Here is a 23,580-nt window from a genome sequence, read left to right on the forward strand (position 1 = left end):
TTTGAATTCCTTCAACCCACAGATGGCGTGCTTCATAAATGGATGTTTGAAATCCAGATTTTATGCGAACTTGTTCCAGCAGTTCAATTAAAAAAAGGGAAACTCGTGTAAATTCACACTGGCAATGAGTTTTCAGAAGACCATTTCCGACCTGATTTCTAAATCAAAATATTGAAATTGATCGTGAAATTTTTCATTCCGATATTTGAGATGCACTTGTAAATAGACCTGCAGTGCTACACTTTCAAAGCTGTAAGAAAACAAACATGCTTCCAACCAGACAATCTTTATTGCATTTTAAATATAGTTACATAGTGTATAGATCATAACGTGAATATTTTTTGCATGCTTTTAAAATTGTGTGCTTTCATTCATAGATTTCAGATATGCAGTTTATTCAGCCGCTGGATATAATTTTGAAACCTGCATTGTGTATTCCATTAGGTCAAGCATTTCCCTCCCGAGGAGTTCACGGCAGACGCATCGCCAGATGAAGCTCCCTACACGGACATCGTGACAGTCTCAACAAGTCACTCTTCTTGATCTTGATCACCTGTTCGAAAGCTTTTCGCTTTTATAATTTTGATGAGTCTATGGTGGTTATGTGCTTTCTGAAAAATGTAATTAAAAGTGTTTAACAAGTCCAACACGAAGGCTTCATGAAGCAGTCTGTGGTCATCAGAGTGTTTTGGGGCAATTGATGAAGTTGTTGTTCTGAGCTGATGGGTTTTCTATCGGGGAAGTGACAACGGGCCGCTCACCGTCCAACCTGATATTGTAGGATTTAGCTGCAAGACACACACATGAGAACTTGTTTTTGCTTCCATCGGTTATTTGGGAAATTACTGTGACAAGTGTCTGGTATAAAATACAGCCATCAGTCATCGAACGCCGTGGCCTATTCCAGCTGAAGCACCAGCCAATTGCAGGGCACATAAACATTTGTGGTCACATATCACCTTTGACCAGTTTTTCGGCTTCCGTTTACATGCATATTTTGGTAATGTGGGAAAAAATACTCATGTTACTACATTCTTATGCTTTTAAGTGGAACTTTGACTGCAGTTAGAACTCCAATAAATGTTTTTTATGATAGAAATACACCACTGTGTCTGGCACACACTTGGTCCCTTTTTTAAATTCCTCATCAATGAGTTTAAAACATGTAATTTAAGATGAGGCTCAACTGTGACTTACATCTAGAGAAGACATAGTATCTGTAGCCCTCTGGTTCCCTGTAACTGGGGACAGAAACAGCTGAAGTGATGATGGTGGGGAATCCTCGCCAGCTCGTCCGGATGTTGATTGCGGGTCCCAGCAGTGACACTGGAAACAAATCGGCTTTGTAAAAAAAAAATTGGTTCACATTTCACTCCTGAGGTTTCTCATAAATGGCACTGAGGCCCTTTTCCATGTGTTAAATCTCACAGGATCTGATTTGTCCTTCTCAGTTGAAGCATGACTCATTTTCCAGAGTGCTGTGTTGAAACTCAAAAATCACGTGTGAGATCACCGAGTGTTCTTGCGCTGCTCACACCCACTGTGACATTTACCACACATTTTCACTCAAAACAGCCTGAAACTCCCTGGCCACAACGTGAGGTACACTGTCATGATGTCATCATAAGATCATGAAGGTGTATCGAGCATTTGTCTTACACTCGATTCAAATGCAAGACAAATGCTTCCTTTGCAAAGATGAAGAATAATGCTCAGATTTGACTGACATGGTCAAGAGATATGAATTTAATGCTTTCCAAAGCCAACCACCCAGTCCTAACAACGTCCTTTAAAAGGCTCCATGTTAAATAGTAGAAACAAACAAAAATCCATTAACACATAACTCCCACAATATAGATTGTCGGGGTGACAACCCCTAACTGAAGTGCACTTTGGGCACTGTCCAAGTTTTATCAAAATGCCCCCCACAGTCAGCATGATGTAGTCGTGTTTTTCCTACCTGCTTGTCGCCCCACTCGGTTACGGACAGTGTAAATAGCAAAATGGGCTTTCTTGCTACATGATGGGCTGGTGCCAAACTGATATGAATATTTCTGCACCAATCCACCTAGAAGAATCAACAGACAGTTGAGTTCATGGATTAACATGTCAAAATGCAATATTTCTGTAACATTTGACATGCATGGTCACCTCTCTTGAAGAAATAGACAGATTCTCTCCTCCTGAGGTACTGAGGCACAGACAGGGCAGCTGTGATGTGACCTCGAAGACCATCAAAGCCCGACTCAACAAACTTTGGATAGCCTGGGTCCAAATTATTGTTCTCAAATCTCCAGTACTGGTTTCCCTGCAAACCACATGAGACACACACATAAAGCATTTGGCTTTCAGGTGAAATTTCAGGACATGCCTAAAATGCATGCGCACATATATATAGAGAGAGAGAGAAGTGACAAATATTACTTTGAAGATGTATGTTTTCCCCTGGCAATTGCAACGGGTGAACACAGTGTCGATGGGTGACGGGACCCCCCACATTTGTGTGATGTCATGGGCCGGACCTGGCACCCTGTTTCTATCCAAAAACCAGAAGAGGTGACCTGTGTACCAGAATACAAACACATATTTAGACTTGTCCATCTGCATGTGAGAACCTTGAAGAAAAATTGTGCATTCTCATCTTTTGTTTTTCTCAGTTGCTAAAACACCAGACAGTCATTCTTGACCAAAACATCAGCACTTTTCAGTCATAACTTGCCAGCACATTTTCATTGTGGTGCACCTGTTTTGCATAATGGTGAGCACAGGTCGCAAAAGTCAAACACAATTGAAGCACAAGTGTCATCGATCTCAAAGTTGCTCAGTCATGGCTAATGATATGAAATATCATATTTTAGCCAGTTCAGAGAGCACTGGTTTGAGAATCACTAAATTGGAGAGAAATCTTTGAGGAGGAGTTCATGAAAGAGTTGGATGAGGTGGTTTCCAGCAGCTCCTATATTTTGTTGTTCTACTTCTTACTTTCATAACTTTGCTGCTGTGAATTGGGAATTTCTCCATTGTGAGACCAATAAAGGTTTTCTTATCTTATCTTATCTTATCAAAGTGATCCGCGAACACAGAACAGTAATAGGTGATAAAATCAGAGCTACTGTGCTGCTAGTGTTGAGTATTGTGTTTTATATTTTTTATTTCATGTTTACTGACTTCTTAGAAGTATTTTTCATTTTGATTGACCCGGGCCACGATTAGACCAGATAGTTCAGTTTTGAGCACAGATTAACCTGTTTTGAGGTGAGAATTTTGTTTTGCCAGAAGAGTCTTGTGAATGTCAAAATTGTCAATATGAATAATTAGAAAATGGTGAATTTGTCGTGAATAGCCGTATTTAACACCACTTCTGATAATCTTTGACGACTATTCAGCTAAAAGGCACTATTTTATAAAGGTTTAGTTTCCTGCCTCATATTGTAACAATACTTTCTGAAAGTTTTGCCTTCATGAGCAACAAAATTTGCTTGACTCCTAAACAGCGGTGATGCAATAATGTGAATGTCAGAGAGTGTTCCAAAGTCACAATAATTTTTTTTTTTTTTTAATTTTCGGAACCACAGTGACTTAACATCTGTACTTTTGTTGTACGGATGGCTTTTTCTCATTAAAATAATTGATGGCACCAACCTCTGAAGACTGCTATTGTGCCGTTCCTCAATGTGGTGACTCCACTGGGAGGACGCCCACTGCACAAGTTTGTGTCATTGTTGTCATCTGGAAATAAAGACATCGCTCATAAAAACATCACTGTGTGGAAAAGTAAAACAAAAATTGCAACTGCAATTTAATCTGAAAGTGGCTGTTTCTGGTTGGGTGTACATATTTTTTTGAGGGGGTGTTAGTTGGAACTCATAATGTGGGAAAGTGCTTGGAACACTTAATTATGTAATTCAGGGGAATTTGCACTCAACAGTAGAGTGAAAGGAAATGACTAAAATTAAGAAAAAAGGTCTTTCGATGATTTTTTTATTAAAAATGTGTCAAAGACCAGGAGTAAAACCACACCTCCAAAAATCCCTCAGGTAATATTTGACATCAACAGACATTGAAATGAGCTAAAACAAAACCAAAAACAACAACCCATATCTTATCATACACCCTGCACACACTGAAGTGTGAGTATGAACTATTAAAATATGGCAGAAATACAAGTGATTACGATTCAAATATCTAATAGAAAAACACCTTCATTATCCATCCATCCATTTAATTATCCATCCATCCATCCAAAATCCATCCATCCATTTTCCAAACCGTTTTATCCTTATGGAGCCAATCCCCACTGTCTTCGGGCAGTAGGCAGGGGACACCCTGAACCAGTTGCTAGCCCATCGCAGAGCACACAGTAACGAACAACCGATGTAGAAAACCGGAGGACCCGGAGAAAAGCCACACAAGCACGGGGAGAACATGCGAACTCCACAACAGGAAGGCCGGAGCTGGAATCGAACCTGGTACCTCTGCACTGTGAAGTTGACGTACTAACCACTCGACTACCGGGCCGCTCTATTGAATCAAATTAAATTAATCACTATAAATAACAAAATGGGTTGAGAATGGATGGATGGCTGGGGATGGCATGCAATGGCATTCATGTAGTGTGCAGTGTTCATGTTTGCAGCAGTCCCTTGCTCCAAGACAATTTTCTCCTTTGGGAGACAAAAAGAAAAACTTTGAACCTCAACAACCCAACTTGTCATTCATTACAATTCCCTTTTCTATTTACCGTATTTTTCTTAGAATGCTGTACTGATATTCAAAGCAAGTGTTGATTTACCTGGTTGGTAGTGTCTGGAACTATCCACATTCAGCACCGCATCCACTGGCTTAATCGCCGGTTTGAGAGAAGGTTTATCCTCAGGCGCTGCAGTCATTGATGGACTGGAAGTGTTTGGTTTAGGTTTTGGGGTGGATTCAGGTGCTTTAGCACGGGTGGGTTTTGGGGTTTCTGTTACTGGGGCGATGGAAGGTTCTGTTGGGGTAACCTTGTCTTTAAAATTACTGTGCAACGCATCTGTGGGTGAAGGATTAACGGTCATTGTAACGTCAAGGTCTGATGCAACCGGAGAAACACCAGGAGAGTAATTCTGACTGGTCTGGTCTGGTAGAGCGAAAGGTCGGGATGTTGTAACCACTGAAGTGGTTGGGACTGATGGTGGGAAAGACCTCGTTGAATCGGGTAAGTGAGGCGCCTCGGAGCTTTCTGCATTTGTGGCGGAATCTTGTGTTGGTTTTTGGGGTGCTGAATTTGTGAATGACTCTTGTGAAGCACTTGGTAGCGCTGAATAAGTGGAAGACCATTGTGAAGGATCTGGTGAATCTGAAGATCTGGATGAGCCTTGGGTGTGTTCTGATGGCAGTAGAGGTGTGGACATCTCTTGAAAGGGATATTCTGGTTGTGAAGGTCTGGTGTCAACTGTGGGAGAAGGTTCGACTTTGGATGCTGAAGTCCAACTAGGTTGGTTGGAAACTCGCTTACCTCCCATGGTGGCTTGTGGAAATGTTGTTCTGGAGTCTGATACGGTGGTAGGATTTCTTCTGCTATCTGAAAGTGCAAGAACAACAAATAAATCAGACTGACTCATCTGCCATGAGGGTATTTACAGTAGTCCAGTAACTCAAGTATAAGGATTTTTTTTTAACATGTAAAGTTTCAGTCGTTCACTAATTCAATTTCAGATTCCAGATCCTGACCACACCTTCTATGACTGTCATATAACGTTAATTTGAGATTCAGCTAAAATAGTTGATTTTCTCAACCTACTGCGGCTTCATCCGTTGAGGTACAAGTCCAGCTTCGCTACTTCTATGAAGATCAAAATCAACCTCAAGTTCCAGCCCATCAAACCGGAAACGTTACACACCTTCTGAAGATGTGGACGATCCTCGTGAAGGATCTGTTGAATCTGAAGATCTGGATGACCCTTGTGTGTGTTCTGATGGCAGTCGAGGTGTGGACATCTCTTGAAAGGGATATTCTGGTTGTGAAGGTCTGGATGACCCATGTGATGTTTCTGGTGTTGGTCCTGAAGATGTAGAAGACTCTTGTGAGGTTTTTTGTGAGTGTGAAAGTGTGGATGACTCTTGTGAAGCCTTTGGTTGCCCTGAAGATGTGGAAGACCCTCGTGAAGGATCTGGTGAATCTGAAGATCTGGGTGACCCTTGTGTGTGTTCTGATGGCAGTCGAGGTGTGGACATCTCTTGAAAGGGATATTCTGGTTGTGAAGGTCTAGATGACCCAAGTGATGTTACTGGTGGTGGTCGTGAAGATGTAGAAGACTCTTGTGAGGTTTTTTGTGGGCGTGAAGGTGTGGATGACTCTTGTGAAGCCTTTGGTTGTGCTGAAGATGCGGAAGTTCCTCGTGAAGGATCTGGTGAATCTGAAGATCTGGCTGACCCTTGTGTGTGGTCTGATGACAGTCGAGGTGTGGACATCTCTTGAGAGGGATATTCTGGTTGTAAGGGTCTGGATGACCCATGCGATGTTTCTGGTGGTGGTCCTGAAGATGTGGAAGACTCTTGTGAGTTTTTTTGTGGGCGTGAAGGTGTGGATGACTCCTGTGAAGCCTTTGGTTGCGCTGAAGATGTGGAAGACCCTCGTGAAGGATCTCGTGAATCTGAAGATCTGGATGACCCTTGTGTGTGTTCTGATGGCAGTCGAGGTGTGGACATCTCTTGAAAGGGATATTCTTGTTGTGAAGGTCTGGATGACCCATGTGATGTTTCTGGTGGTGGTCCAGAAGATGTAGAAGACTCTTGTGAGTTTTTTTGTGGGCGTGAAAGTGTGGATGACTCTTGTGAAGCCTTTGGTTGCCCTGAAGATGTGGAAGACCCTCGTGAAGGATCTGGTGAATCTGAAGATCTGGATGACCATTGTGTGTGATCTGATGGCAGTCGAGGTGTGGACATCTCTTGAAAGGGATATTCTGCTTGTGAAGGTCTGGATGACCCATGTGATGTTTCTGGTGGTGGTCCTGGAGATGTAGAAGACTCTTGTGAGGTTTTTTGTGGGCGTGAGGGTCTGGATGACTCTTGTGAAGCCTTTGGTTGTGCTGAAGATGTGGAAGACCCCCGTGAAGGATCTGGTGAATCTGAAGATCTGGATGACCATTGTGTGTGGTCTGATGGCAGTCGAGGTGTGGACATCTCTTGAAAGGGATATTCTAGTTGTGAAGGTCTGGATGACCCATGTGATGTTTTTGGTGGTGGTCCTGAAGATGAAGAAGACTCTTGTGATGTTTTTTGTGGGCGTGAAGGTGTGGATAACTCTTGTAAAGCCTTTGGGTGTGCTGAAGATATGGAAGACCCTCGTGAAGGATCTGGTGAATCTGAAGATCTGGATGACCATTGTGTGTGATCTGATGGCAATCGAGGTGTGGACATCTCTTGAAAGGGATATTCTGCTTGTGAAGGTCTGGATGACCCATGTGATGTTTCTGGTGGTGGTCCTGAAGATGTAGAAGACTCTTGTGAGGTTTTTTGTGGGCGTGAGGGTCTGGATGACTCTTGTGAAGCCTTTGGTTGTGCTGAAGATGTGGAAGACCCTCGTGAAGGATCTGATGAATCTGAAGATCTGGATGACCATTGTGTGTGGTCTGATGGCAGTCTAGGTGTGGATATCTCTTGAAAGGGATATTCTGGTTGTAAGGGTCTGGATGACCCATGCGATGTTTCTGGTGGTGGTCCTGAAGATGTGGAAGACTCTTGTGAGTTTTTTTGTGGGCGTGAAGGTGTGGATGACTCCTGTGAAGCCTTTGGTTGCGCTGAAGATGTGGAAGACCCTCGTGAAGGATCTCGTGAATCTGAAGATCTGGATGACCCTTGTGTGTGTTCTGATGGCAGTCGAGGTGTGGACATCTCTTGAAAGGGATATTCTTGTTGTGAAGGTCTGGATGACCCATGTGATGTTTCTGGTGGTGGTCCAGAAGATGTAGAAGACTCTTGTGAGTTTTTTTGTGGGCGTGAAAGTGTGGATGACTCTTGTGAAGCCTTTGGTTGCCCTGAAGATGTGGAAGACCCTCGTGAAGGATCTGGTGAATCTGAAGATCTGGATGACCATTGTGTGTGATCTGATGGCAGTCGAGGTGTGGACATCTCTTGAAAGGGATATTCTGCTTGTGAAGGTCTGGATGACCCATGTGATGTTTCTGGTGGTGGTCCTGGAGATGTAGAAGACTCTTGTGAGGTTTTTTGTGGGCGTGAGGGTCTGGATGACTCTTGTGAAGCCTTTGGTTGTGCTGAAGATGTGGAAGACCCCCGTGAAGGATCTGGTGAATCTGAAGATCTGGATGACCATTGTGTGTGGTCTGATGGCAGTCGAGGTGTGGACATCTCTTGAAAGGGATATTCTAGTTGTGAAGGTCTGGATGACCCATGTGATGTTTTTGGTGGTGGTCCTGAAGATGAAGAAGACTCTTGTGATGTTTTTTGTGGGCGTGAAGGTGTGGATAACTCTTGTAAAGCCTTTGGGTGTGCTGAAGATATGGAAGACCCTCGTGAAGGATCTGGTGAATCTGAAGATCTGGATGACCATTGTGTGTGATCTGATGGCAATCGAGGTGTGGACATCTCTTGAAAGGGATATTCTGCTTGTGAAGGTCTGGATGACCCATGTGATGTTTCTGGTGGTGGTCCTGAAGATGTAGAAGACTCTTGTGAGGTTTTTTGTGGGCGTGAGGGTCTGGATGACTCTTGTGAAGCCTTTGGTTGTGCTGAAGATGTGGAAGACCCTCGTGAAGGATCTGATGAATCTGAAGATCTGGATGACCATTGTGTGTGGTCTGATGGCAGTCTAGGTGTGGATATCTCTTGAAAGGGATATTCTGGTTGTAAGGGTCTGGATGACCCATGCGATGTTTCTGGTGGTGGTCCTGAAGATGTGGAAGACTCTTGTGAGTTTTTTTGTGGGCGTGAAGGTGTGGATGACTCCTGTGAAGCCTTTGGTTGCGCTGAAGATGTGGAAGACCCTCGTGAAGGATCTCGTGAATCTGAAGATCTGGATGACCCTTGTGTGTGTTCTGATGGCAGTCGAGGTGTGGACATCTCTTGAAAGGGATATTCTTGTTGTGAAGGTCTGGATGACCCATGTGATGTTTCTGGTGGTGGTCCAGAAGATGTAGAAGACTCTTGTGAGTTTTTTTGTGGGCGTGAAAGTGTGGATGACTCTTGTGAAGCCTTTGGTTGCCCTGAAGATGTGGAAGACCCTCGTGAAGGATCTGGTGAATCTGAAGATCTGGATGACCATTGTGTGTGATCTGATGGCAGTCGAGGTGTGGACATCTCTTGAAAGGGATATTCTGCTTGTGAAGGTCTGGATGACCCATGTGATGTTTCTGGTGGTGGTCCTGGAGATGTAGAAGACTCTTGTGAGGTTTTTTGTGGGCGTGAGGGTCTGGATGACTCTTGTGAAGCCTTTGGTTGTGCTGAAGATGTGGAAGACCCCCGTGAAGGATCTGGTGAATCTGAAGATCTGGATGACCATTGTGTGTGGTCTGATGGCAGTCGAGGTGTGGACATCTCTTGAAAGGGATATTCTAGTTGTGAAGGTCTGGATGACCCATGTGATGTTTTTGGTGGTGGTCCTGAAGATGAAGAAGACTCTTGTGATGTTTTTTGTGGGCGTGAAGGTGTGGATAACTCTTGTAAAGCCTTTGGGTGTGCTGAAGATATGGAAGACCCTCGTGAAGGATCTGGTGAATCTGAAGATCTGGATGACCATTGTGTGTGATCTGATGGCAATCGAGGTGTGGACATCTCTTGAAAGGGATATTCTGCTTGTGAAGGTCTGGATGACCCATGTGATGTTTCTGGTGGTGGTCCTGAAGATGTAGAAGACTCTTGTGAGGTTTTTTGTGGGCGTGAGGGTCTGGATGACTCTTGTGAAGCCTTTGGTTGTGCTGAAGATGTGGAAGACCCTCGTGAAGGATCTGATGAATCTGAAGATCTGGATGACCATTGTGTGTGGTCTGATGGCAGTCTAGGTGTGGATATCTCTTGAAAGGGATATTCTGCTTGTGAAGGTCTGGATGACCCATGTGATGTTTCTGGTGGTGGTCCTGAAGATGTGGAAGACTCTTGTGATGTTTTTTGTGGGCGTGAAGGTGTGGATAACTCTTGTAAAGCCTTTGGGTGTGCTGAAGATGTGGAAGACCCTAGAGAAGGATCTTGTGAATCTGAAGATCTGGATGACCCTTGTGTGCGTTCTGATGGCATTTGAGGTGTGGACATCTCTTGAAAGGGATATTCTGGTTGTGAAGGTCTAGATGACCCATGTGATGTTACTGGTGGTGGTCCTGAAGATGTAGAAGACTCTTGTGAGGTTTTTTGTGGGCGTGAAGGTGGGGATGACTCTTGTGAAGCCTTTGGCTGCCCTGAAGATGTGGAAGACCCTCGTGAAGGATCTGGTGAATCTGAAGGTCTGGATGACCATTGTGTGTGTTCCGATGGCAATCGAGGTGTGGACATGTCTTGAAAGGGATATTCTGGTTGTGAAGGTCTGGATGACTCATGTGATGTTTTTGGTGGTGGTCCTGAAGATGAAGAAGACTCTTGTGAGTTTTTTTGTGGGCGTGAAGGTGTGGATGACTCTTGTGAAGCCTTCGGTTGCCCTGGAGATGTGGAAGACCATTGTGAAGGATCTGGTGAATCTGAATATCTGGATGACCCTTGTGTGTGTTCTGATGGCAGTCGAGGTGTGGACATGTCTTGAAAGGGATATTCTGGTTGTGAAGGTCTGGATGACTCATGTGATGTTTTTGGTGAACGTCCCGAAGATGTAGAAGACTCTTGTGAGTTTTTTTGTGGGCGTGAAGGTGTGGATGACTCTTGTGATGCCTTTGGTTGTGCTAAAGATGTGGAAGACCCTCGTGAAGGATCTGGTGAATCTGAAGATCTGGATGTCCCTTGTTTGTGTTCTGATGGCAATCGAGGTGTGGACATCTCTTGAAAGGGATATTTTGGTTGTGAAGGTCTAGATGACCCATGTGATGTTTCTGGTGGTTGTCTTGAAGATGTAGAAGACTCTTCTAAAGTTTTTTGTGGGCGTGAAGGTGTGGTTGAATCTTGTGAAGCCGTTGGTTGTGCTGAAGAAGTGGAAGACCATTGTGAAGGATCTGGTGAATCTGTAGATCTGGATGTCCCTTGTGTGTGTTCTGATGGCAATCGAGGTGTGGACATCTCTTGAAAGGGATATTTTGGTTGTGAAGGTCTAGATGACCCATGTGATGTTACTGGTGGTGGTCCTGAAGATGTAGAAGACTCTTGTGAGGTTTTTTGTGGGCGTGAAGGTGTGGATGACTCTTGTGAAGCCTTTGGCTGCCCTGAAGATGTGGAAGACCCTCGTGAACTATCTGGTGAATCTGAAGATCTGGATGACCCTTGTGTGCGTTCTGATGGCATTTGAGGTGTGGACATCTCTTGAAAGGGATATTCTGCTTGTGAAGGTCTGGATGACCCATGTGATGTTTCTGGTGGTGGTCCTGAAGATGTAGAAGACTCTTGTGAGTTTTTTTGTGGGCGTGAAGTTGTGGGTGACTCTCGTGAAGCCTTTGGTTGCCCTGAAGATGTGGAAGACCCTCGTGAAGGATCTGGTGAATTTGAAGATCTGGATGACCATTGTGTGTGATCTGATGGCAATCGAGGTGTGGACATCTCTTGAAAGGGATATTCTGCTTGTGAAGGTCTGGATGACCCATGTGATGTTTCTGGTGGTGGTCCTGAAGATGTAGAAGACTCTTGTGAGGTTTTCTGTGGGCGTGAAGGTGTGGATGACTCTTGTGATGACTTTGGTTGTGCTGAAGATGTGGAAGACACTCGTGAAGGATCTGGTGAATCTGAAGATCTGGATGACCCTTGTGTGTGGTCTGATGGCAATCGAGGTGTGGACATCTCTTGAAAGGGATATTCTGGTTGTGAAGGTCTGGATGACCCATGTGATGTTTTTGGTGGTGGTCTTGAAGATGTAGACGACTCTTGTGAGGTTTTTTGTGGGCGTGAAGGTGTGGTTGACTCTTGTGAAGCCTTTGGTTGCCCTGAAGATGTGGAAGACCCTCGTGAAGGATCTGGTGAATCTGAAGATCTGGATGTCCCTTGTTTGTGTTCTGATGGCAATCGAGGTGTGGACATCTCTTGAAAGGGATATTTTGGTTGTGAAGGTCTAGATGACCCATGTGATGTTTCTGGTGGTTGTCCTGAAGATGTAGAAGACTCTTGTAAAGTTTTTTGTGGGCGTGAAGGTGTGGTTGAATCTTGTGAAGCCGTTGGTTGTGCTGAGGAAGTGGAAGACCATTGTGAAGGATCTGGTGAATCTGTAGATCTGGATGTCCCTTGTGTGTGTTCTGATGGCAATCGAGGTGTGGACATCTCTTGAAAGGGATATTTTGGTTGTGAAGGTCTAGATGACCCATGTGATATTTCTGGTGGGTGTCCTGAAGATGTAGAAGACTCTTGTAAGGTTTTTTGTGGGCGTGAAGGTGTGGATGACTCTTGTGAAGCCTTTGGCTGCCCTGAAGATGTGGAAGACCCTCGTGAACTATCTGGTGAATCTGAAGATCTGGATGACCCTTGTGTGCGTTCTGATGGCATTTGAGGTGTGGACATCTCTTGAAAGGGATATTCTGCTTGTGAAGGTCTGGATGACCCATGTGATGTTTCTGGTGGTGGTCCTGAAGATGTAGAAGACTCTTGTGAGGTTTTTTGTGGGCGTGAAGGTGTGGATGACTCTTGTGAAGCCTTTGGCTGCCCTGAAGATGTGGAAGACCCTCGTGAAGGATCTAGTGAATCTGAAGATCTGGATGACCCTTGTGTGCGTTCTGATGGCATTTGAGGTGTGGACATCTCTTGAAAGGGATATTCTGCTTGTGAAGGTCTGGATGACCCATGTGATGTTTCTGGTGGTGGTCCTGAAGATGTAGAAGACTCTTGTGAGTTTTTTTGTGGGTGTGAAGTTGTGGGTGACTCTCGTGAAGCCTTTGGTTGCCCTGAAGATGTGGAAGACCCTCGTGAAGGATCTGGTGAATCTGAAGATCTGGATGACCATTGTGTGTGATCTGATGGCAATCGAGGTGTGGACATCTCTTGAAAGGGATATTCTGCTTGTGAAGGTCTGGATGACCCATGTGATGTTTCTGGTGGTGGTCCTGAAGATGTAGAAGACTCTTGTGAGGTTTTTTGTGGGCGTGAGGGTCTGGATGACTCTTGTGAAGCCTTTGGTTGTGCTGAAGATGTGGAAGACCCTCGTGAAGGATCTGGTGAATCTAAAGATCTGGATGACCCTTGTGTGCGTTCTGATGTCATTTGAGGTGTGGACATCTCTTGAAAGGGATATTCTGGTTGTGAAGGTCTAGATGACCCATGTGATGTTACTGGTGGTGGTCCTGAAGATGTAGAAGACTCTTCTAAAGTTTTTTGTGGGCGTGAAGGTGTGGTTGAATCTTGTGAAGCCGTTGGTTGTGCTGAAGAAGTGGAAGACCATTGTGAAGGATCTGGTGAATCTGTAGATCTGGATGTCCCTTGTGTGTGTTCTGATGGCAATCGAGGTGTGGACATCTCTTGAAAGGGATATTTTGGTTGTGAAGGTCTAGATGACCCATGTGATGTTTCTGGTGGTGGTCCTGAAGATGTAGAAGACTCTTGTGAGGTTTTTTGTGGGCGTGAAGGTGTGGATGACTCTTGTGAAGCCTTTGGCTGCCCTGAAGATGTGGAAGACCCTCGTGAACTATCTGGTGAATCTGAAGATCTGGATGACCCTTGTGTGCGTTCTGATGGCATTTGAGGTGTGGACATCTCTTGAAAGGGATATTCTGCTTGTGAAGGTCTGGATGACTCATGTGATGTTTTTGGTGAACGTCCCGAAGATGTAGAAGACTCTTGTGAGTTTTTTTGTGGGCGTGAAGGTGGGGATGACTCTTGTGAAGCCTTTGGCTGACCTGAAGATGTGGAAGACCCTCGTGAAGGATCTGGTGAATCTGAAGATCTGGATGACCATTGTGTGTGATCTGATGACAATCGAGGTGTGGACATCTCTTGAAAGGGATATTCTGCTTGTGAAGGTCTGGATGACCCATGTGATGTTTCTGGTGGTGGTCCTGAAGATGTAGAAGACTCTTGTGAGGTTTTTTGTGGGCGTGAAGGTGTGGTTGACTCTTGTGAAGCCGTTGGTTGTGCTGAAGAAGTGGAAGACCATTGTGAAGGATCTGGTGAATCTGTAGATCTGGATGTCCCTTGTGTGTGTTCTGATGGCAATCGAGGTGTGGACATCTCTTGAAAGGGATATTCTGGTTGTGAAGGTCTGGATGACCCATGTGATGTTTCTGGTGGTGGTCCTGAAGATGTAGAAGACTGTTGTGAGATTTTCTGTGGGCGTGAAGGTGTGGACGACTCTTGTGAAGCCTTTGGTTGCCCTGAAGATGTGGAAGACCCTCGTGATGGATCTGGTGAATCTGAAGATCTGGATGACCCTTGAGTGTGTTCTGATGGCAGTCGAGGTGTGGACATCTCTTGAAAGGGATGTTCTGGTTGTGAAGGTCTGGATGACCCATGTGATGTTTCTGGTGGTGGTCCAGAAGATGTAGAAGACTCTTGTGAGGTTTTTTGTGGGCGTAAAGATCTGGATGACTCTTGTGAAGCTTTTGGTTGCCCTGAAGATGTGGAAGACCCTCGTGATGAATCTGGTGAATCTGAAGATCTGGATGACCCTTGAGTGTGTTCTGATGGCAGTCGAGGTGTGGACATGTCTTGAAAGGGATATTCTGGTTGTGAAGGTCTGGATGACTCATGTGATGTTTTTGGTGAACGTCCCGAAGATGTAGAAGACTCTTGTGAGTTTTTTTGTGGGCGTGAAGGTGTGGATGACTCTTGTGAAGCCTTTGGTTGCCCTGAAGATGTGGAAGACCCTCGTGAAGGATCTGGTGAATCTGAAGATCTGGATGACCCTTGAGTGTGTTCTGATGGCAGTCGAGGTGTGGACATCTCTTGAAAGGGATATTCTGGTTGTGAAGGTCTGGATGACCCATGTGATGTTTCTGGTGGGTGTCCTGAAGATGTAGAAGACTCTTGTAAGGTTTTTTGTGGGCGTGAAGGTGTGGATGACTCTTGTGATGACTTTGGTTGCCCTGAAGATGTGGAAGACCCTCGTGAAGGATCTGGTGAATCTGAAGATCTGGATGACCATTGTGTGTGTTCTGATGGCAATCGAGGTGTGGACATCTCTTGAAAGGGATATTGTGCTTGTGAAGGTCTGGATGACCCATGTGATGTTTCTGGTGGTGGTCCTGAAGATGTAGAAGACTGTTGTGAGATTTTCTGTGGGCGTGAAGGTGTGGACGACTCTTGTGAAGCCTTTGGTTGCTCTGAAGATGTGGAAGACCCTCGTGATGGATCTGGTGAATCTGAGGATCTGGATGACCCTTGAGTGTGTTCTGATGGCAGTCGAGGTGTGGACATCTCTTGAAAGGGATATTTTGGTTGTGAAGGTCTAGATGACCCATGTGTTGTTTCTGGTGGTGGTCCAGAAGATGTAGAAGACTCTTGTGAGGTTTTTTGTGGGCGTGAAGGTGTGGATGACTCTTGTGATGACTTTGGTTGTGCTGAAGATGTGGAAGACCATTGTGAAGGATCTGGTGAATCTGTAGATCTGGATGTCCCTTGTGTGTGTTCTGATGGCAATCGAGGTGTGGACATCTCTTGAAAGGGATATTTTGGTTGTGAAGGTCTGGATGACCCATGTGATGTTTCTGGTGGTGGTCTTGAAGATGTAGACGACTCTTGCGAGGTTTTTTGTGGCTGTGAAGGTGTGGATGACTCTTGTGAAGCCTTTGGTTGCCCTGAAGATGTGGAAGACCCTAGTGAAGGATCTGGTGAATTTGAAGATCTGGATGACCATTGTGTGGGGTCTGATGGCAGTCGAGTTGTGGAAAGCTCTTGAAAGGGATATTGTGCTTGTGAAGGTCTGGATGACCCATGTGATGTTTCTGGTGGTGGTCCTGAAGATGTAGAAGACTGTTGTGAGATTTTCTGTGGGCGTGAAGGTGTGGACGACTCTTGTGAAGCCTTTGGTTGCTCTGAAGATGTGGAAGACCCTCGTGATGGATCTGGTGAATCTGAAGATCTGGATGACCCTTGAGTGTGTTCTGATGGCAGTCGAGGTGTGGACATCTCTTGAAAGGGATATTCTTGTTGTGAAGGTCTGGATGACCCATGTGATGTTTCTGGTGGTGGTCCTGAAGATGTAGAAGACTCTTGTAAGTTTTTTTGTGCGCGTGAAGGTGTGGATAACTCTTGTAAAGCCTTTGGGTGTGCTGAAGATGTGGAAGACCCTCGTGAAGGATCTGGTGAATCTGAAGATCTGGATGACCCTTGTGTGTGTTCTGATGGCATTTGAGGTGTGGACATCTCTTGAAAGGGATATTCTGGTTGTGAAGGTCTAGATGACCCATGTGATGTTTCTGGTGGTGGTCCTGAGGATGTAGAAGACTCTTGTAAGATTTTTTGTGGGCGTGAAGGTGTGAATGACTCTTGTGAAGCCATTGGTTGTGCTGAAGAAGTGGAAGACCATTGTGAAGGATCTGGTGAATCTGTAGATCTGGATGTCCCTTGTGTGTATTCTGATGGCAATCGAGGTGTGGACATCTCTTGAAAGGGATATTTTGGTTGTGAAGGTCTAAATGACCCATGTGATGTCTCTGGTGGTGGTCCTGAAGATGTAGAAGACTCTTGTAAGTGTTTTTGTGGGCGTGAAGGTGTGGATGACTCTTGTGAAGCCTTTGGTTGTGCTAAAGAAGTGGAAGACCATTGTGAAGGTTCTGGTGAATCTGAAGATCTGGATGACCCTTGTGTGTGTTCTGATGGCAGTCGAGGTGTAGACATCTCTTGAAAGGGATATTCTTGTTGTGAAGGTCTGGATGGCCCATGTGATGTTTTTGGTGGTGGTCCTGAAGATGAAGAAGACTCTTGTGAGTTTTTTTGTGGACGTGAAGGTGTGGATGACTCTTGTGAAGCCTTTGGTTGCCCTGAAGATGTGGAAGACCCTCGTGAAGGATCTGGTGAATCTGAAGATCTGGATGACCCTTGTGTGTGTTCTGATGGCAGTTGAGGTGTGGACATCTCTTGAAAGGGATATTCTGGTTGTGAAGGTCTAGATGACCCATGTGATGTTTCTGGTGGTGGTCCTGAAGATGTAGAAGACTCTTGTGGGTTTTTTTGTGGGCGTGAAGGTGTGGATGACTCTTGTGAAGCCGTTGGTTGTGCTGAAGAAGTGGAAGACCATTGTGAAGGATCTGGTGAATCTGAAGATCTGGATGACCCTTGTGTGTGTTCTGATGGCAGATGAGGTGTAGACATCTCTTGAAAGGGATATTTTGGTTGCGAAGGTCTAGATGACCCATGAGATGTTTTTGGTGAACTTCCTGAAGATGTGGAAGACTCTTGTGAGTTTTTTTGTGGGCGTGAAGGTGTGGATGACTCTTGTGAAGTCTTTGGTTGTGCTGAAGAAGTGGAAGACCATTGTGAAGGATCTGGTGAATCTGTAGATCTGGATGTCCCTTGTGTCTGTTCGGATGGCAATCGAGGTGTGGACATCTCTTGAAAGGGATATTTTGATTGTGAAGGTCTAAATGACCCATGTGATGTCTCTGGTGGTGGTCCTGAAGATGTAGAAGACTCTTGTAAGTTTTTTTGTGCGCGTGAAGGTGTGGATGACTCTTGTGAAGCCTTTGGTTGTGCTAAAGAATTGGAAGACCATTGTGAAGGATCTGGTGAATCTGAAGATCTGGATGACTCTTGTGTGTGTTCTGATGGCAGTCGAGGTGTGGACATCTCTTGAAAGGGATATTCTTGTTGTGAAGGTCTGGATGACCCATGTGATGTTTTTGGTGGTGGTCCTGAAGATGTAGAAGACTCTTGTGAGTTTTTTTGTGGGCGTGAAGGTGTGGATGACTCTTGTGAAGTCTTTGGTTGTGCTGAAGAAGTGGAAGACCATTGTGAAGGATCTGGTGAATCTGTAGATCTGGATGTCCCTTGTGTCTGTTCGGATGGCAATCGAGGTGTGGACATCTCTTGAAAGGGATATTTTGATTGTGAAGGTCTAAATGACCCATGTGATGTCTCTGGTGGTGGTCCTGAAGATGTAGAAGACTCTTGTAAGTTTTTTTGTGGGCGTGAAGGTCTGGATGACTCTTGTGAAGCCTTTGGTTGTGGTAAAGAAGTGGAAGACCATTGTGAAGGATCTGGTGAATCTGAATATCTGGATGACCCTTGTGTGTGTTCTGTTGGCAGTCGAGGTGTGGACATGTCTTGAAAGGGATATTCTTGTTGTGACGGTCTGGATGACCAATGTGATGTTTTTGGTGGTGGTCCTGAAGATGAAGAAGACTCTTGTGAGGTTTTTTGTGGGCGTGAAGATGTGGATGACTCTTGTGAAGCCTTTGGTTGTGCTGAAGATGTGGAAGACCATTGTGAAGGATCTGGTGAATCTGAATATCTGGATGACCCTTGTGTGTGTTCTGATGGCAGTCGAGGTGTGGACAACTCTTGAAAGGGATATTCTGGTTGTGAAGGTCTGGTGTCAACTGTGGGAGAAGGTTCTACTTGGGATGCTGAAGTCCAACTGGGTTGGTTGGAAACTCGCTTACCTCCCATGGTGGCTTGTGGAAATGTTGTTCTGGAGTCTGACACGGTGAGAGGATTTCTTCTGCTTTCTGAAAGTGCAAGAACAACAGATAAACTCAAATGACTCATCTATCATGAGGGTATTTACAGTAGTCCAGTATCTCATGTATACTGAATTTCTGACATGTAAAGTAGTTCACTCATTCAATTTCAAAGATTCCAGATCCTGACATGACCTGATTAACTGTCAGATAACGTTAATTTGAGATTCAGCTAAAATAGCTGATTTTCTCTACCAACTGCGGCTTCATCCGTTGAGGTACAAATTCATCTTCTCTACTCCTATGAAGATCAAAATCATCCTCAAGGTTTAAGCCCATCATACCGTAATCTTTACACACCTTCACTCTCAGTGTAAGTGACTCCATCAGGCCTGTCCACGGTGGTTGACTTGACCTCATCTTGTGAATGGCCTGTCACCGATGGAACTACTTTTGCTCTCGCCTGTAAAGTGTCTTTGATCAAGGTGGCTTGAGTGGGGATCGCTTTCAGCGGCTCAGCTGGAGATGACGCATAACTGCCAGTACTATCTGGCATATCACTTTCCATCCGATCTGGAGTGTTGGATTGGTAATCGCTGGGAATGGTCTCGGTGTCCGTACCTAAGTGAACAATGTCATTGTGTGTAGACACTGTTACACTTCACTGTCAATTTCATGTTAGATTACTTGTGAAAAAATCTCATTTATTTCCCCTACATAACAAAGTAGCTCACCATCATTGGCGACATCTTATGGAAATGATATTGGACTCACCAGTGGAACTTCATTCTTAGATGTCATCGAAAATTATGAAACAAATGATGCAGATGTTGAAGTGTGTATTCTGCTCATATTTAGTCTAGTGAAACCTCTGCTGTGGTCTTTTGTGTTACTTCACGATATTTGATTAAAATAATGCACTGAAGTGTGTCTTCTGCCATATTCACTGTTTCCTAAACTGATTCTTAGCTTGTATTAACCCGTCTCCAGTAATCAGTGTATCAAGGCTAACAGATGGTTCCAAGGATGCGCCTGGTTTACTACGGGCATGAGAATGTTTTACAGGCTAGACTAAATGTGGCGGAAGACACACTTCAGTGCATTATTTTAATCAAATATTGTTAAGAGACACAAAAGACCACGACAGAGGTTTTACTAGACTAAATATGAGCAGAATACACACTTCAATGTCCACACTCCTACGCCTGAATGAATTCTTTCAACATACATTCACACTTAGGAACACGTAATGGAACTCCCAGGCCATTAGTTGTAGGGGATAAAAACATGGAAGAACATACGGATTTGATCCACTCTACTGTGAAACCTTTTTATAAGATGTTGGAGTATGTCTGTGGAAATTTTGGTCCATTCATCCAGATCGTTTGTGAGGGCAGAGGTTCACTGATATTGAACCTGACCACTTCCTCCACACCAAAAACATCCAAGCATACCTTAATGGTACCTTGGATTGCATACTGGTGGCGCAGGTATGCGGAAAAGGAAAAAGCATTCCCAAAACTAGTGGTTTTATCCATCCCAGACTGGTAAATTACCAGTAATCGGATTATGAGGCGTGTTCCAATACTTTTGTTGTTATTGCCTAAATCTTGCCATCCTCTTTTGCTTTCACTCTCTTGCATGTGAAGCTGTGCCCATTAGCCTCCCACACTTTGACAGCACTGCGCTCTTGTGTTACTTTTGGCCACTCAAGTTTGTACTTCTTGGCCCGTTCTGCGTGGTGCCCGAACCACAGCAAAAGAACCACAATTGCTCAGGAACATCATTTTAATAATTAAGGCCCGCTCATATTAAAACAGCGTGAGCCCAAGCGTATTTCAGAGGACAATACATCTTTTCACCCATCTATCCATCATCAATAGAACTAGATTTCATTTGGGTTATAGGTCAAACAACATGCAGTTTAACAACAATTTTTCATCTGATCTATTAAGAAAAAAAGTCTATCCGAGCTAACTTTCAGTGAGAGGCGGAGAGCTCCCTGGACTGGCCATCAGTCGCATATAGACAAGCAACCATTCCCACTCACACTCTATATCAGTGGTTCTCAAATAGTGGGGCGCGAGGGTCCGTCGAGGAGGACGCGTTTGGCATGCTTTTTTATTTTGATTTTTTGTTGTCCTAGAATAAAGTGCAATTGCACCTCGACTACATTAGGGGGAAGTGGTGCTCTCCTTGGCAGAGTGCTTAGAGAGCATTCGCTCGGTGTTTTGTTCGCACTTAGCATGCGCGCTTTGCACTCGGCACAGAGTATGAGTATGAAGTGTAGACACAGTCGACAGACGGAGAGAGCGACGGAGAAAAGAGGTCTGCCGAAAGCGAAGACGAAGAAACATTACGAAGCGTTTTGTAGCGCTTGGCTTCACTGTGACTACGGTGGGAGGAAAGCATGAAGCCAAATTAATTTTATCAAGGCGTCACTTAAAGACATTACACCCCAATCCCTTTGATAAGAAGTTTTTTTTTAGAGAAAACGTGCCAAATATTTTAAATATTATTAAATTGCCATTAATCCAGACATCATCTTTAAAAAATCAGCACAAATTATTTTATATATTTTTGTTTTGCAGGTTAAAGGTTTTATTCAGATTGTGCTCCTGAATTAATGCCGGTGATCAGTTTGAATGCATTATTTATTGATTTTATGTCATTTTATTTTTCAGTATCGTATGGTAAGGATTTCATTTTACTTTTGAATTTCAGATGTACTTGAAACTTTCTGGTTCAGTTAATAAAGCTATTATGTGTTGTAAGTTGGTCCATATTTCTTTTTTTATTCTCTTACACGTTAAAAGGATACAGTGTTATGCAGCGCTGTACTTATAAGAATTTTATAGAGAAATGATACGACAGGTATTTATAGTTACGAGTGGGGGGCGCGAGATGTTTTCTTCTTCTTAGGGGGGGCATGATAGAAAATAATTGAGAACCACTGCTCTATATAGAAGCATGAACGTTTTTTTGGATGTGTGAGGAAGCTGGGGGATACTCAGGGAAAACCAAAATAAGGAGAGAACATGCAAACGCAACACAGAAACACTAAAGTGGAGATTCACGCTTGAAATATTGGACAAAATTTCAAATTGTTACCTTCAGTGTTTCCCCCACTGAGTGGCAAAAACGGGTCTTCTTCTGCTTCATTAGCAGTTTCCTCTGTTGGAATAGTGATGAAAAAATATTAGCCAGATCACCATATGCAGTACTACAAACAATATATTTACATTACACAAACACTATATATTTTGTTTGAGTCAAGCCTTTTGTCAAAGTAGAAATACCTTTGGGATTCTTATCAACTACATTACCACATGTACTAACTACTCGTCCCTGGCGCTGATGCATTGGATGATCCATTGTTTTCCTCTCATTGTTCCTCTCATTGTTCAAACAGAAAATTGTATCAACGCAATGTGTTGGTGTGGATGCATTACATGCTACATGCTTGTTGTCAGGTAGAAGTGCTTTGCTCTGCATGCCTATTTCTACCTTTCTTGCCTGTCCTAATTCTTTATTTTTTCGTTCATGCAAGTTAATGTTTCTCAAAGTCATGAACTCAAAGTCACAGCAAATGCAACGTGCTTACTGCTGTGTCTTGTGGATGAGAAACACTATGCTGATCATGCTGAATAAGACTGGACAAAGCTTGCCTTTTGCATCACAGTGGATCTTGTAATCTGGACAACACTGCTTGAATTTAACACAATCAGAGTCACAGCTACACAGTTGGCCTCTCTTGAATGTTTCCCCACATCGACCTTTACAGGAGTTTTCTGTGGCAGATAAATGCAACATGACAAACCTGCAAAGTGAGCTGCACCAAATGACTGTCGTACATATCCAGTGACATTATTTTTACTCTTGAGGACCATTAGTGCAACAGCGGACACTTTAGGTACACCAGTAGATACTAATAAGATCCGGTATGCTGGTACTTATTGTCATTACTATAAAATATTAGAAGTCCGGGACTTGACAAGGGTAACAATAAAATACAGCACATTTTCGAAAGTTGCCTTTTTTTCTGGTTGCACCCGGCCAATATTATGACCAGTTAAACTAATTTTGAGTGGCTGTATATTGTTTAAAGCTGATAAATTAACCATTGTTTCATCAATTGAGAGTATGATCAAATATCCATCTAGTCTGCCTCTCAGCAAAACCATTGTTGAGGGTTCAACCTTACTTGTGGTGCATTGAGATTCAAAGTCAAGGCAGCATTCGTTGTAGGCCATGCAGTTGTAGTCACACTGGCACAGGTAACCTCGGTAGTACTCGTTGCCACATCTTCCCTCGCAACTGTCTGTTTATGGGAAGAGAGCATTGAGTTACAGGAAAAGGGACAGCAGAAGTGATGACTGCACAAAGAGGACTCGTTGTCTGGTAAGTAATTGCCACCACGGTAAACATAAGTGAGAACAACAAACGTGTCATTCATGATGTGTTTCGTCACAGCATGCGCCTAAACATCCTCGCGTAATGAAAGCATCATACTCACTTTGGCTGAGAACTGGAATCAAGGAACAAGCCAACAGAATAAGTGAACGTAGAGGAGTCCAAGACATTCTCTTTTGTACCTGAAAGTAAGCAACATGAAATTTTTTTTTTTTTTTTGAAGTGGTAACAGCACAACCTACCAAGCATCAGAGGCTATGCGTAAATCCTGCGTAACTTTTGGGCTGCTGCTGCTTTTATAGGCTGACAAGAGGCCGGCTAACTTCGTCATAATTGGCAGATCCGTTCTATACTCGAAATGACCTCACAGGCCGTTGGGAGGGTCTTCTTGTTCAGACAGCACATTTCCTCACAAACACCTGAAAGTACGCCGACACACATTGGTGCCAGGCAGACTTCTGAAAACACTTTGTAACGAGCCACACATACAGTGCTTCCGGAAAAGTGT

The 23,580-nt window shown here is 44.1% G+C and overlaps 2 protein-coding genes across 10 annotated transcripts in view; one reads left to right on the top strand and one right to left on the bottom strand.

Moving 5' to 3' along the window:
* Positions 1–647, top strand: part of tprb (translocated promoter region b, nuclear basket protein) — a 30,357-nt gene extending 29,710 nt beyond the window's left edge. For all 8 annotated transcript variants that reach the window (XM_052073258.1, XM_052073265.1, XM_052073259.1 and 5 more), the window contains exon 51: positions 445–647. In XM_052073258.1, the coding sequence (XP_051929218.1) occupies positions 445–494 (50 nt within the window). In that variant the 3' untranslated portion in view covers positions 495–647. The remainder of the gene's footprint in view (positions 1–444) is intronic.
* On the bottom strand, positions 271–21,916 carry prg4b (proteoglycan 4b). 2 transcript variants are annotated; one of them, XM_052073362.1, is made up of 12 exons: positions 21,771–21,916; positions 19,020–19,280; positions 18,642–18,707; positions 5,880–6,989; positions 5,495–5,560; positions 4,793–5,431; positions 3,643–3,729; positions 2,425–2,561; positions 2,152–2,308; positions 1,961–2,068; positions 1,198–1,326; positions 271–788 (listed from the first exon to the last, which is right to left on the bottom strand). In XM_052073362.1, the coding sequence occupies exons 2-12, from the start codon at positions 19,225–19,227 to the stop codon at positions 679–681; spliced, it is 2,817 nt and encodes a 938-aa protein (XP_051929322.1). In that variant the 5' UTR covers positions 19,228–19,280; positions 21,771–21,916; the 3' UTR covers positions 271–678. The 2 variants fall into 2 exon arrangements, with proteins under 2 accessions (XP_051929322.1, XP_051929324.1); XM_052073364.1 differs by having other exon boundaries at positions 5,880–6,041; positions 21,771–21,915.
* Positions 21,917–23,580: the final 1,664 nt, after the last annotated feature.

This window comes from Hippocampus zosterae, chromosome 8, assembly GCF_025434085.1.
Source record: "Hippocampus zosterae strain Florida chromosome 8, ASM2543408v3, whole genome shotgun sequence".
In the NCBI taxonomy this organism is placed as follows: Eukaryota; Metazoa; Chordata; class Actinopteri; order Syngnathiformes; family Syngnathidae; genus Hippocampus; species Hippocampus zosterae.